This window comes from Tauraco erythrolophus, chromosome Z (genome assembly GCF_009769465.1).
Source record: "Tauraco erythrolophus isolate bTauEry1 chromosome Z, bTauEry1.pri, whole genome shotgun sequence".
NCBI lineage: Eukaryota > Metazoa > Chordata > Aves > Musophagiformes > Musophagidae > Tauraco > Tauraco erythrolophus.
The window spans coordinates 34,729,736-34,745,300 of record NC_141496.1 but is presented as its reverse complement, the minus strand read 5'-3'; the positions used below and the strand labels follow the sequence as shown (position 1 = coordinate 34,745,300).

General features: G+C 39.3%; 1 protein-coding gene across 1 annotated transcript in view; it reads right to left on the bottom strand.

Annotated features, from left to right (window-relative positions):
• The window catches only part of MCTP1 (multiple C2 and transmembrane domain containing 1), a 290,613-nt gene that overhangs the window by 51,115 nt on the left and 223,933 nt on the right, over window positions 1-15,565 (bottom strand). The window contains exon 16 of the mRNA XM_086628677.1: window positions 4,390-4,509. Coding sequence (XP_086484803.1) covers window positions 4,390-4,509 — 120 coding nt within the window. The remainder of the gene's footprint in view (window positions 1-4,389; window positions 4,510-15,565) is intronic.

Below are 15,565 nucleotides of genomic sequence, written 5' to 3'. Positions count from 1 at the left end.
ACTAGTTTCACGCAGTTCTAATAACTATGACTTTTGCCTAGAAATAGAAGTGAAAAAAAGACCCCAGACAGCAGTACTGCTGTTTGCTTCAAGGTATAAAGGTGAGGGTTTTTTGTACAACACATTTGAAAACATGAAAATATTAAACAGTTTCTTAAATAGACTGAAAAAAAGCTTTAAACTTCAGTATACTTTCTATTAGCTTGAATATATCCAGAAGTCTTTCAATTACGGCTGTGTGGGATGAACTCTTTTGTTCGTCCATCTATTTTAAAATGTGGTTTGGAGTTCCCAGAGAGTCAAGGCTGCTAAAAAACAAGCCCACCCTTTGCTCTCCCTCTATCCTTGTTCTCCTCGAGTATCCCGAGGATCCTTGGAGAAAGCAGCTAGGTAAGCTTCAGGCAAAAATGTTACTGCAAAACTCAGAGGAAAGTAAGAATGCCATTTTAGTGATTTTTTTTCCTTGCCTAATATTGAAATGAAATATTTATTCTGTGATTTTTTTATACCTGCCACATGACTCAATGCCAGAAGTTCATTAATTTTAGACCAGTTTGAATTCTCATAGATTCATTTACAGAATCATCCATTAAATTTACACCTATCTAAATTTGCTTACACCAACATTTAATGCAAGAGTTTGTATTTGATGAAAACGTATCTTTCAGAAACACAACTGATCTTGACCTAAATGTATAAAAGACAGGGAATCCAATGCTTCTCTCTGAAGTTTGTGACAATGTTTGACTAAAACCACAGTGGTGATCAACCCTACAAACAGTCCAGTTGGATCTATGAAAGCAATAATGCCTCATACGCTGCATCACTTCTTTATCGGACTTTCCAATAGACTTATCTGCTATTATAGAATCCTAGAGCCATAGAACGGTTTGGGCTGGAAGGGACCTTCAAGATCATCTAGTTCGAACCCCTCTGCCATGGGCAGGGAAACCCTCCACTCAAGGAGTGAGGGTCGCTCAAAACCCCATCCCACCCGGCCTTGCACACTTCCAGGGATGGGGCAGCCACAGCTTCTCTGGGCAACCTGTTCCAGCGCCTCACTACCCTCAATGTAAAAAACTTCTTCCTTAGATCTACTAGTAAATATACTCAGGTCTCCCCCTTGCCCCAGTCTCATTTCACTTTTAATTCAAGTGCAATTGCACTTACAACTTATTAAGAGTCAGAGTAAATTGAAAAATAATCATACACACACTCAAATGAGCAGTGCAGGCTCATGTTACAACAGAGTAACCCACACCATTTGACAGGTGAATTATTCCACAAGAAAATAAGTTCCAAAGTACTTCAAAGAAACTGATGGCCAAGAGGACATAGAAAATTATAACTTGTCTATGGAGACAGTTGAGCGAGGATGAGTTAAGGCTGGTCTATCTGCCACATTGGACAGAAACTCAGGGATCACTATTTCATTGACTTGCAGAAGAGTGCAGTCCCTAATGCTTGAATTGATGAGACAATTGGTAATTGTTTTCTTGTAGGGATATAACGATGGAAACTAACTCTTCTGAGCTACTCCTGAAGGTCTCAAATTTCAGTATTTTCCATAGACATGAAACAAGTATAAAGTGCATACAATTTTTAACTATGCTTGTCTGGTGTTAATTGACTAAGAAAAGTTAACAAACACATTTATCTTTTTGTTTTATCATTAGCTTGAGGATTTCAAAGTAACTTCTAAATAGAGATGATAGTCCTAAGATAAGCAGTCAACAATTTCACTGAGGCACACAAGAAATCTCTGGAGACCTGGGAACAGAAGCCAGATCATGTGAATCTTGAAGCATTCTCTAGCCACTAGGAAACACTGCTTAATTAATTTGCTTAATATTTACACTCTGCATAGGAAAACAGAAATATTTAAATGACTCCTAATCTAATGATACTGTGCTAATGATCTGAGCTAAGGACTTGTGATATTACCGAAGATTTGTGAGTTAATTAGAAAGGCATCCAATAAGTATGCAGATCACTTCATAGAAGACAGATGCTCACCATGTGATAACCAAGCTCAAATCATCAAAAATGATATCCCAACTTACTTGTGATAAACCAAAACAAAAAATAGTGAACAATGGCATAGATATCAAATATTTGGGATGAACGCAATTGGTTGACCTAAGCTGTCTTAACAATTGGTCTGAGCAACCTCAGCAAGAGGAACGTTTTTAGAGCAGCATTTGATGTCCTCGACAGAGAGCCCCTCAATAGCTTCACTATTTTGTTAGAAAAGTTACATGACCCAATTAATCTCCACAGGCAGGTGGAACTTCAGAGACAAATGAAGTGTATGGAGCTCACAAGTGAAACCTCTCCTTTCACAAGGGATTTCAGTTACTCATAAAATCTTCAGGTTGAGAAGCTTTAAGCATTTCAGGCAGTAGAAGACTAAAGGCTGTGATTTAGGTAATGCATCTTTTAAATCTTTATCTTAGGCTTTCTTCATAAATGTAACAACCTTTGGGATTAGAGAATACCTCTATCATCCCCACCTGTAATTTTAGATGACCCTCGGAAGTGTAACAGTCTTAGTGACATAGACAGGTAACACCAGTGTCAGGATCGGGGCTGTATCAGCTCCCCTGGTCACTAACAATTGCAGTCACTAGATGTTAGGGTCATGGGATCATTCAAGCTGGAAGGCATCTCCAACTTCTTGACCAAAGCAGGGTCAGCCATGAGGTCAGATAAGGTTGCTCAGAGCTTTATCCAGTCCGGTCCTGAAGAATTCCAACAGCAACTGCACAACTTGCCTGGGCAATCTCTTCCACCGCTTAACAATTCTCATGGCAAAAAAAGGTTCTCCAGTCAGAACCTCTTTTATCTGAAATTATGCCTGTTGTCTCTTCCACACATCACTGTCAAGAGTCTAGCTCCATCTTCTTGATAACCTTCTCAAAGACAGTGGAGGGCTGCTGTTCAGGTCATCCAAAGCCGTCTCTTCTCCGGGCTCTTTCAAGTCCACTTCCCTCAGCTTCTCCTTACAGGGCAAGTGCTCAAGGCCCCTCACCATCTTGGTAGCTCTCCACTGAACTCGCTCAAGTTAATCAATGTCTTTCTTGAACTGAGGTGCCCAAAACTTGACACTATTCTAGATGTGGTCTAACAAGTGCTGAGCAGAGGGGATCATCGCTTCCCTTGATCCACTGTGCTCCTGTTAATGCAGCCCAGGGTGCTGGAGGTCCTTTTTCCTGCTTGGGCACACTGCTGGCTCATGTTTACCTTGCTGTCTTCCAAGACATCCAGGCCCAATTCAGACAAATTCTTCCCAGACAATCAGTCCCAAGTCTGTAACATTGTAAGGGATTATTCATGTCCAAGAGCAAGACTTCACATTTTTTCTTCTTGGATTTCATGACCTAATCTCTCCATCCTACCTAGGTCTCTCTGACTGGCAGATCCAGGGTGCTAACTGGTCCCACAGGCCTGGTGTCACCCAGAAACTCGATAGGGGAGCACTCTGTCACCTCCTACAGGTCACTCATAGAGATGTTAAATGGGGCAGGTCCTTGGTTATGGTGGTATTCCACTTCTTACCAACCTCCAGTAGCCACTATCCTCTGCGACCAATAATCTAACCCATTTTGGTCTCTTTCCACCTATCCTGTTATCTGTCCAGATCATAATGTCCTAGAGAGCCCACTGCTTTAGGACACAAATACTGATACAAATATCAAATTCATCAGGCTCAGCAATAAAATACATGCAAAATCCTTAAGCTGCCTGAATGCTAGAAAATTTGCACAGCACAGAATACAACTTCAGCTTTTGATACATGCTTCTGAAACCCTGAACTGTGCTTTCATTACTAATAAATGTCAGTTATTAGTAAATGTTTGCCACTTTACATCCCAACTACATGCATGTAATTAAATGATGGCATTAGATTAGGAGAAGAAAATAAGAAAAGACTTATATTAAGCTCAATGAATGGTAACATATTAATGCTAAACTGTGAAATCCAATAAAATGTGATACATTCTGAAACTGTTAACAAATTGGAATAATTTTAAGCTTTAACTTCAATATGTGAAATAAAAAATGCAACACAAGGACTTAGCCACACAAAATCATTTTCAAATTATTTGCCTTCTCCTGACCAAAAAGCCTCTCATCTCTGCTCCCACACAAACCAGATTCTGAGGATAGTACATGTTCTACTGTATTTTTACATGACATTTTCAACAAAACCAGACACATTTATTGGACAGCTGGAGAAAAATTAAATTGCAGGTGGGAAAATTGTCCATCGAGCATTGTGAACCGACATATTTTCAAAAAGATGTCATATTTAAACTCAGTTACAAAATTTTATCTAGTTAAAAAAAAGAAAAGGACACGTATGCTCTTGAAGTAGAGAGGACTCACTGTATCATGTTGCCTGTTATCTTTCCCTGATACGATCAAGAAGTAGTTCCATGCCAGCAGCAACAACAAAGCCAGTGGTATCATGTAGAGCTCAAAGTTCCAGACCACGAAAAGAAAAAGCTAGAAGACAGAGCAGGAAAAAAAGTGATTCAAATCAGCATTACATTAAACTCTTGCGCACAGCTAAGACCAATAAATTAAAACAATTCTAAAGAAACCAACCTCTCCTTATGCAGGAAAGTTGTTTAACTAACTTTGCTGATTGGTCACTTACCTGCATGAAACAACTGCTACATTTTCCATTGCTTCGTATCTTAATTCTTGCAAAAAGAAAATAGTGTGGTCTGAGAAGAATATTAACTGTTCTCTCATAAAATAACGCTTATGTGGACAAAATAATGCAAACTGGCATAAAAACAGGACCACAATTTAAGAAAGAAAAGGTTAGTTATTTCTATGGATATAAATCAATTTGCTGTTTAGAGAAAAGAACTTGGTCATTTCATAGCAATGTCACACAAACAAGTAGAAGAAGTAGACATCACACCTAAATCTTTCTTTTGCATAGAAAACTAGCAAAAAATCGCACTAAAAGGGAAAAACGTACAATTACTTTAACGAAAGCATGGTAAAACAGTATGACCACAGACCCATAGAAAACAGGGCTGAAAGGAATGCTGAGAAGCCACCTAAGTCCGCCCCTGCGAAAACTTTGACTTGTTCAAGCGTTTCCTGAAAACACATCGAGTGCTCCGTGGCTGGATGCTGGCCAAAGCGTGTTGAGGTTACATCTCCCAGAGATGTGCGCCAGTTCCCTACTGGTGCTGGTACAAATTTATCAGTTTGAAGAAAGAACTGAAAACATTCGGACTTAGATGGGGTCAAACAAAAACCATTTTTACATCTGGTTTTCTCTGTGTACAAACTCCCCTTTGTTTCAGCCAGCTCTAGCCATAACTTGGGTCTGTTTTCTGCTAATATGGCAAAAAACAAAAATGAAAGTATTATAGCAAATCACATTACGTACCACAGCTGGACATCCACCCCAAAATCTTGCTTTTCATCCAAACAGTTAAGCTTCAGAGTACTTGTGGTTTTACTACCTGCTAAAATGTATGATGGTGTTGTGCCATAGAATTAGCATTCCTAAAGCAATGCCAATAGCTAGGTAAACTGAAAAGAGACTCACTTTCCCAAACCAGTCACCAAGACGTATATAAAACCAAATTAGAAGAAAATGAGGATTTTCATAGTCTTCTGCTGGATTTTTGTTTAGAGTTAAAACAAAACGCTGTTATCAAATATAAGCTCCGATATAAAAGAAAAAAAATCTGTATTTTAAGTAATTTGCTCGCTCAAGATCAGCTAACTTACCTCACCCTCCTACTTCTATCACTGAATGCTATGTATAATGGAAGTCCTGTGAGACTGCAAGACAAACATGATAAATACTGAAATAACTAAAAAAGCAGTGTGTGTGACATGCATAAGAGCATATTGGCACTTCCAACAGTTAATATTTCATTTGAAAAAAACTGTCTTTTTTAGATTTAGTTTAAAAGGAAATCTGTTAGAAATGGTAATGAGTGAGAAACAAACAACGGCTCATGGAATTTGAGAGTTCTTCTATGAGTTTGTTAACTACCCTTCCGAGAGCCAGATCTACAGGGATTTGATGCGGTAAATTTGATACAGCCAACTTGCAACAGAATTCACGTCTCAAAAGAAAAGCAAAAATCCTTGCACCCTTTAACCCCAGAGATGCCCTAGTTAATAGACACACACTGAAGGGAGCTCTGGAAGTCAACAAACAGCACCCAACTACCAGAAAAGCAAATACTAGAGATTATCTGTTGAGAAACAGCAATGCATACAGTATTTCTTATGGTCCCATCTGAACTTTGGTTAGAAAGATGGAAATAAAATGAAGTAATATCCAAACAATCTCCAGCTCCAGAGAAAAGAAGCCCGCAGACCTAGACAGTCTCAGGAGGCACGGACCTGACCGGAGACTGAAGAACACAGTCATCATGTACCCTGTACTCCAGAACATCCATACTTATCATCCAAACAATCCTCACTTGAGGTTCCTTAGTACCAAATGATCCTTAAGAGTATTAATTCCTTACAGTACTGTACTCTATAGGTCATTAAAATATTATATTAAGATATTACCTCTTTACAAATCGTATGAACATCTCTTTCAAAAACATGGATATTACATCTGCCATCTCCTGCAGATGATTTCACTGCCCTGCCAGCTTCATTTCCATCTATTCTGGCTGAATATTAACCAGCTCCTCCTTTCAGGCACTCATCTCAGCCAGGCACTAGGAAAGCAGGGACTCTACATTTGCAACACAAATGAGACGTGTGCTGTGCGAGACCAGCACAGTGATGGCACTGCGAGTGAAGTGGCCTCACTATCTCCCCCAGAAGAGAAATGCACTCATGAAACACACATGGGAAAAAACAAAGAAATTCCCAGAATTGGAGAAAACTTTTAAGTAAACATGAGCAAACTCAAAATCTGATGCAGAACAGTAAGAATATGCAGGGACTCAGTTCATAGGCTTGAAGGACCTGATAGTGGGGGGAGGAGAGAGAAGAAGAGAAGTGGTTTGTAGAAACCTTCACTTCATGCATGAAAGGGAGGAAAATCTACATAGCCATCCATTAAACAAGTATAGGAGGGAAAAAAAAAAGTCCAGAAAAGCTAAGGAACGTGTATAAAAGGGCGGTTCTGGGACTTGCCCGCGCCTATAAAGCATCCAGCAGAACATGGACTGTATCTGGTATGATCTCTTCCAAGAAAATAATGGCTCTAACTCTGTCTAAAAAAAGGATCCTCATCACTACTGAAACAAGCCAACTATTTTAAGGGAGGAGTGGGAGTCTCAAAGGTTACAGTTTAATATAGCTGCCATTTCATATACAGAAGAATACAAGGGAGGACGGTTTTTCTTCTCCCCCATGAGATCAAGATTTTCAGGGTCACAGACACGAACTGGCCATTTACAACATCACATCAGTTGATACTCTTAGTGAGAGACACACGCATTAAATGATCATTCAGGGAGACACATGACACTATCCCTGGTGTACAACACTTCAAAAAATAATTTAAGTTAGAATATTGAATATCCTATTCTTTTGCAAACTACAGTATATTTTAAAAGGAAATCTCATCCAAAATGATTAACACTTCCTACTGTTCAGAAAAAAAGCCTGCCCTTTCAGACTAGCAGCTGTGGATCATTAGCTTTCCAGTGATGAGATGTGTTTGATGAGTATTTTTCTTTCTAATTAAGAGATGAGATTCTCTATTTGACACTCTCTTCAGACAGAAGTGAAGAGAAAGATTTCTGCCTATGTGGAAAGGCCATATTCTACAGAACAATTATTTCAGATTTCTTTTTATCTACCTCCACCCAATTTCATTTCATTTTTAACAGAACCCTGTTTGCACCCACAGACGGCACAGAATTAACCCCTGCATTTCCCAGCTCTTTTATTTTTTCTTTTGCTTCTGTTTTGACTGCCAGCAGAGAAGAGCACATTAAAAAAGGAGCACCCCACGCAGCAGACACTGACCCACATCCTCCGGCTCAGGAGAGAGCTGACCACATGAGGAGGGACGGCTGCATGTACTGCTGTTTGAGAACCTTCTGATAGAACGCTAGAAACTGGAAATGCCTGGGTTCACTGAAAGTCACAGGACTGAGCGTAAGATGCTCCCAGATGACATGTAGGGAGCTTTCCAGAACCTCCAGCTTCGCAGCAACCTGGATGTTGGGATCGAGTGCACCCTCAGCAAGTTTGCTGATGACACCAACTGTGTGGTGTTGTGGACACGCTGGAGGGAAGGGATGCCATCCAGAGGGACCTGGACAGGGTGGAGAGGTGGGCCTGTGAGAACCTAATGAAGTTCAACAAGGCCAAGTGCAAGGTTCTGCATGTGAGTTGGGGCAATCCCAAGCACAAGTGGATTGGGAGAAGGACTTGGGAGTGCTGGGTGATGAGAAGCTCAACATGATCCGACAATGTGTGCTGGCAGCCCTGAAAGCCAACTGTATCCTGGGCTGCATCCAAAGCAGTGTGGGCAGCAGGTCGAGGGAGGGGATTCTGCCCATCTGCTCTGCTCTTATGACACCCCCCTGCAGTGCTGCATTCAGCTCCGGGGTCTCCAGCATCAGAAGGACATGGAGCTGTTGAGTGAGGCCAGAGGAGGCCATGAAGATGATCCAAGGGCTGGAGCACCTCTGCTATGGAGACAGGCTGAGAGAGTTAGGGCTGTTCAGCCTGGAGAAGAGAAGGCTCTGGGGAGATCTTCCAACAGCCTTCCAATACCTAAAGGGGCTACAAGAAAGCTGGAGAGGGACTTTTTCCAAGGCCATGTAGTGATAGGACAAGGGGCAATGGCTTTAAACTGAAAGAAGGGAGATTTATATGAGATCTAAGGAAGAAATTCTTCACTATGAGCCCAGAGAAGTGGCTGCCCTATCCCTGCAAGTGTTCCAGACCAAGTTGAATTTGCTTTGAGCAACCTGATGTAATGGAAGGTGTCCCTGCCTATGGCAGAGGGGTTGGAACTGGATTATCTTTAAGGTCCCTTCCAACCCAAACGATTCTATAGTTCTACATGCCAACTACCTCCAGGCAAAAATTAAAATGGGGTTTGGCAGCACGTCAGTCTTTCAGCTTCCCCGGGCTTCTCCTGGCAGTGATGGGAAATTCTCCATGGGTGATCCACCCAGACAGCCCCAGGCTGAAATAAGAGTCTTTGAGATTTGCATTGGCAGCACCTGGAGTCATGTGTTGGGCAGTACGGTGAGATATGGCCATTTCCATCACCATCGTTTCACACAGGGCATGCAACTCAGATAGCAGACTCCTCTTCAAGTTGAGGCTTTCTGTAATCATCTGCAAAGAAGGTCCTTACAGCCTCATTTACGTATTAGCTATATCCTTCCATTACATGCATTACCCAACTCGTGAATACCCAGAAGTGCCAAAGTCAGCTGCACAGCATTTTGGCACAATCAGCACAAACAGAGCCCATGTCCACAGCTCCAAACACTGTGCTCTCACCACATGATCACCCATTTACCCTTTAAGCTTCAAAGGATCACTGCATTTCCTGAGGCTTTGCGCTTCGGATGTATTCTCAGAAGACTGGAGAGGATGAAAATAACTCACGTATATGCACGGTACAGACTGTCAACTAAGTACTGCAGGTTTTAAGGCTCCAGTAAAATCCTACGTACTGTTGATGCTACGAAACACTTGAAAACACTATTTGCTTTACCTCGGAGAGTCAATAGCTTCTTCCATTACAAAATCAGTCAGTTACCTCTGGTGATCATGGCTCCTCTCATCTTATATGACATTTCTATTAAAAAAAATTAAAAGGAATATTTCTTTTAGCTGTATCAGATCTCAAACACTAGTATTAACGTGAACACTTATGGGAATCCATTTCAAACGTGGTGCCCTCATTCAGGTAAGTCTGGAAAAAATGTGCCTTTTGAACATACTTCAGTTCCAATCACCAGAGTGCCAGGAGAAGCTGTAATCTGAAAGATTTGAGTCTAAAACACATTATCCATTTCTCTGTTTCTCTAAATAGGCGAAGCCCAACTTTAAAATAGCAAAAACGTCAAATGTGTAAAAAAAAAAAGAGAACAAAATTCATGTCATTCCCATTTGCATTATTTTGACAGATTTTCAGTGCAACTTTGGATTAGTGTACACTTTTTTTTAAATGCATGAGGTCTTGGTAGTCTGAGAAATGCTGAATAATTAGTATTTTTGATCCTCTAAGAACTTTTCCTTCTACTTGGAAACAACCTTATAGGATTTCCTGCATCATCTCTCTGATAGAATTAGAACAATCCAGCTCACTGCGATTTAGATTTTTACTCTCATTCTTCCCGTTTATTTCACACAGAAAAAGAAAATGGAGATACTTCCACAATAAACAATAAGATCTTAATAGATGGGATGAAGTATTGTTTGAAGTCCAGTCTCGATGAGGCTTTTGGTGTATTGAAAGACCTATGGTAGCTCTCATTGGACCACTTGAGTCCCATATCTAGAAGAATACTCAGAAAAAAAAAAAATCTTAATGGGTAGGACATTTCTGGTCATGGTTTTTCCATGTGAATAACCTGTATAACAAACTCACGGTTCTATTTCATCTTATTTCTTTCATCTAAATGTGGTGTACTGCTAAGTTATTAAAGAACCAGGTCTGATAATTACAATTAGATGTGACTCACTTTGGTGCGCTTCAACCCACCCAGCTTGTTTTTGAAACACATCTACAGCCAGATAGTTATTTCACCTGAACAACCTTCACAACGCTACCACTGTCCAATCACATCATAACGTAAGCTACCTGAGTCTTTGCAACATTTGTCAGCACCAATGGCATGTTCTAGTTAAAAGTCTGAAAGTTTTCATTTAATTTTTGTCTACTTTTTTCCTTACAAACTTTTAACTATCTTTTATTATCTTTTAACTATCTTTTAATTATCTTTTAACTAAAATACATTTAACTATCTTTATTATCTTTTTTTTTATCTTTAACAAACTTTTCACATCATGTTCCAGAAGTGCATGACTTTGAGACTGTCAACAATTCCAGGTACGTGAACCTGCAGTGTCATTTTAAACAGCTCATGAATTACGGATATAAAATTCATATCACTACAATCAGTTTCGTGTAGCAAAAGTCAGGTGAAAACAAATATGACACCGCACCCTCCTGTAAATATTTTAAAAATGTGGAATTTTTGGGTAATTTGTTTCCCTTCACTTAAGAGTTCCTGAGCAGCAGAATTACAGCTGTGTAGTTAGTATCCAAGTTAAAATCAGAAGGGCAAAACATGGCTCATTGAAGCCATTTCCATACATACAGCCTCTTGCCATTCTCAGGACACTTCAACACAGATTTGGTCTCTCAGACTGCTAAAATGCAGACAAGCTAAGGAAATTGATAGTATTTTCCTATGAGCAACAACACCTGGCATCAAGTAACAAATGCCCCACCAGGATACATTAGATCAAAGGCATATCTGAGAACAGGGCTATTAGGTTCATCGAACCTCTGTTCCATTTTAATACGGCATTTTCTGAACAATACCCAACTGTTTATTGAATGGCCCATATCTTTGTTTCAGAGACATTACCTAGAAGACTGTCCTTCACATTAAATATTTTCCAAGTAAAAAACCACTTTTAATGCCTATCTCCAGATTGATTTTGCTTTGGTTTAATATATAACTCTTGGGTTGACCTATTCTTTTTAGCACAGTTCTGCTGACAAGGGTAGTCATGAGCTGTAAGATTCAAGACATTTTGTAATTCAAAGTGTCTACTTTTACTCTGGGTTTTTAAAATAGATGCACTTTGGGCCTCTCCCCATTGCACATACCTCTCCTCATCCTGAAAATCAATGTCGTCCTTCTGAATTTTAGAACTTAAAAATTGACTAACATTTACAGAACCACACATGCCATTTCTGTTGGAAGCATCATGCTATGAAAAATATTTCTAAAAAGTACATTTCACGTAATTATTTACTTTTTCTTGCACACACAGATCTATGTGACATGTTTATGTTCCTTTTAGACAAAAACTTGTGTAAATCTCGCTGATTTCTCCTCTGTTACAATTGTACTGCTATGAAGGTGGGACTGTTGAAAGTGGAAATGTATGTGTCATTTTAGAAAAAAAATCTTAAGTGTTCACTTTGTGAGAAGTGTAAAATTACAACACGGATCATGCTAAATAATTACAGCTATTTATGTGTAATGGATTGCTCCCTTCCTTTCTTACGGCTTGAGGTACTGAGCAGAGGTTTATGGGCTTTGAACCTGCCTCCTGTTCCTCCCAAACTCCTAAAGATTGTAAAATTAAATTTGTCAAAAGTTACTAAGCTGGGTATAGTGACAAAATATTTGGCATCTTCTTTGGCTTACTAAGAATGGCTTTGCTGTACATCCACTGTAGAACAAACAACAGACATACTCCCCAGACACCTGCATTGAAGTTGCTCCAAATGCTGAGTTTTCATTTACGTCCCATACTGCATCAGACTAACTTTTTCTTCATTTGCTCCCTGATCCTCCATCTATTTTTGTAGACGAAGGAAAATCAACCAGCATTTTAAGAAAACACTATAAAAAGTTTAATAGGGTAGAAATGGTTACCGTTACCTAAATACTGGAAAACAAAAGACTTTTAGACTTACTTTTTCAAAAGAAAAATAAGTCACTCACTTCAAAAAGCTGAATGTGAACTAGTTAAGCCTCACAAATGTGTAAACTGTGCTCATCTTTATTGGCACTGCAGAAAAACTAAACAACCTCTCCTCATTATTCATTCACAAATAACCACCACCAAAATGCATGGACTATTAGGCTATTAGGAAGTCGAGCCATTGAAAAAGTAAAAGATCTTTGGTTGTAAGAAAACCTACACTTTGCAAACGGTCTGTCAGAAGTGAAAGGGACAGCAATAAAATTTAAATTGTACAAATAAAGACTAAAATCATGAAGTTAAACGCATACGGGTACTCTGTGACTTCCAGTGATAAAACGCAAAAATACTGATTTTTGGTTTGATAACCACCCACATGTCCGAACAAACAGAAATACTGACTTCCACAGAAGAGCTGTTCTGAAGGCTCGTTTCACAGACTGAAACTATGCTGCCCTTATCATATTGAAGGTATGTTGGCTTAAACTTTTACTTACAGCTAAATCCTATAATTTTGTTTCCACAACTATTTGGAGATAGCTGCAACAACACACTGGTTTCTCTGATGTCCTGCAGATATCAACTGTTCACACACAGAAACCCCTCGCTGAGTCTGTCCCTTCACTGGGAGCTGAAATTGAGATTGAACCAAGCAACGTTTCTGCTTCTTCTATTTTTCTTTCTTTGTTTGTTTGGGTTTTTCTTTTCCCTCTATTATTAAAAATATTCTGATATATTTTGGGTTTGAGAGTTTTTTTTTAAGAAGAGAGAAAGGCACCAAGGAATAGGATGACAAAAGAATCACCAAGAGGCAGGGCCACTGCTTTTCAAAATGATGAGAACATCCATTCATTAGAGCACTAATACATGCAGACATTCAAATTTCTCTAGTGTTTTCTTCAACATCTTTTTTATATTTTAGAAGGTGCCACTTGCCATCAACTATCACTTGATATCAATTAACTTTGTCTAATGTTGGCTTATTTTAACCTTTCAAGACCATCAGTCAATCTTAGTGAGCTATACAGGCCAATTTTCATAGTTCTGATTGATGATCTGATTAATTTTGTTTTTCTATGATGTCTGAAGTATTAGTTGGGTATAAATGTAAAACAATAAATAAATAAAAGTCTGTGATTTGTTTGCCTTTCACTGACCAGCTTTCCTTAAGTATATGTGGCTTAAGCTTAAAGTTGTTCATACAATATAAGAAAATGTCTATCTTTTAATGTACTTCTTTGTAAATACATTTGAATTAATAATAATACATTTCAGCTACTTTGCCACTCTTTGTAACTTCATACAACATAGAATGGTTAGGGTTGGAAGGGACCTCAAAGATCACCTGGTTCCAATCCCCCTGCCATGGGCAAGGACTCCCTCCCTACACCAGATTGCTCAAAGCCTCACCTCCCAGGCTGTCTTGTAATTTTCTAATTTTCTCCTTCACTGATCTCAAGACTTACCTCCCAAACTCCCGTTCTTAAAACTTGCAGAGTGATGTATAGCATCTCTAGCAATGTATGCCTGTTTTTATTTGCAACTGAAATATTAATCCAGGGCTGATATTACTGACTTCTTGTTTCTTTACAGTGTCTTATTCGTCCCCTATGGGCATCCTGTAGTATTCCCACCTTCCACCCGGAATGATCTGTTTAAAGTTATTTAGATGCCAGAGATACCTACATGCTAGCATTCCAGGCATATATTTTTCTTCAGTATTTATCAAGCCTCTAAACTTTCTTGAGCAGAGAAAGATTGTGGGTTGTAGAAAGGAGAAGTCAGCAGAGAATACTAGTCTAGACAGGAGAGCAAGGCAGCTCCAGGTGTTTGAACCACCTGAATTCTGTAGTTGTAAGACTGTCCCTGGGCTGAAGCCACTGAGACAAGCGAGTATTTTTAGTTCCCTGGTAGGACAGTTATAATTATATTCTGCAACTCTTTCTTTAAAGGAAATGCAAAATAAAACTCTCCAAGTTCATTTCTGGCTGGCAGTTTTCTCTAGCAGTCTACAGTACATCCCAGGAAAGCTAAAGTATGTTCACATCCTTTTAGGTAAAAGTTAAAAAGTTGCACTATAAATAAAACAATGAGTTCTGCTATTAGCATAAACAGTATGAACTCGAAACATTTCAATGAAATAAACACAACAGCAATTAGAATTAAGTCCATGAAATGTACGGTATCCCACACATTTTCAATTTGACTCTTTTCATTGTAAAAACCAGCACAAGGGCATGGAAAGGTGTGGAAAGATAGCTATTAACAACTCCTTTACTCTTTGGTAGAATCAGTCATGAATGAAAAAATAAAAATAATTTAAAACAAATCTAAGACACTATTACTACTGCGTCACCACTCAGTCTTTGGCTGAGTTTACTTCTTCATGTCTTTGCTAAAATTCTCTGGTCTGCAAAGCTCCATTCTGGTGCATTTGAGGAGTGACACAGATTCATTCGGCATTTCCTGCAAGAGCATCATCCTGAACTGTTGGGAGTTGTACAAGAAACAGAGTCAGACACCTGGTTGAGAAATATGCCAGTCACACTAATGACGGTTGAAAGAAAGAACTTTTCAGTCTTGTGAAAAGTTTCTCTCAATACCCACACGACTGCCCCGCTCAACGAGGGCAAGCACAAAACTGGCATCGCAGAGAAACTAGAGGTGCTGCATGAAGAGAAAGAATGTCACAGGTAGACTTGCAAAACAAAACTGAATTATTTTTGTTACGAAACTACAGAAAAAACCCTTACATCCTGGCTAGAGTTAAGCAACCATTCACATAAGGCACTGGAAAAACAGAAGTGAGGTGAAGGCTGAAAGAGAAGTAAAGGCTGAATTCAGAAGTTGACAGCAGTAACAGCAAGTTCTGTGGACACCAGTGAGCTAGACAGGGCACAACCCATCCAAA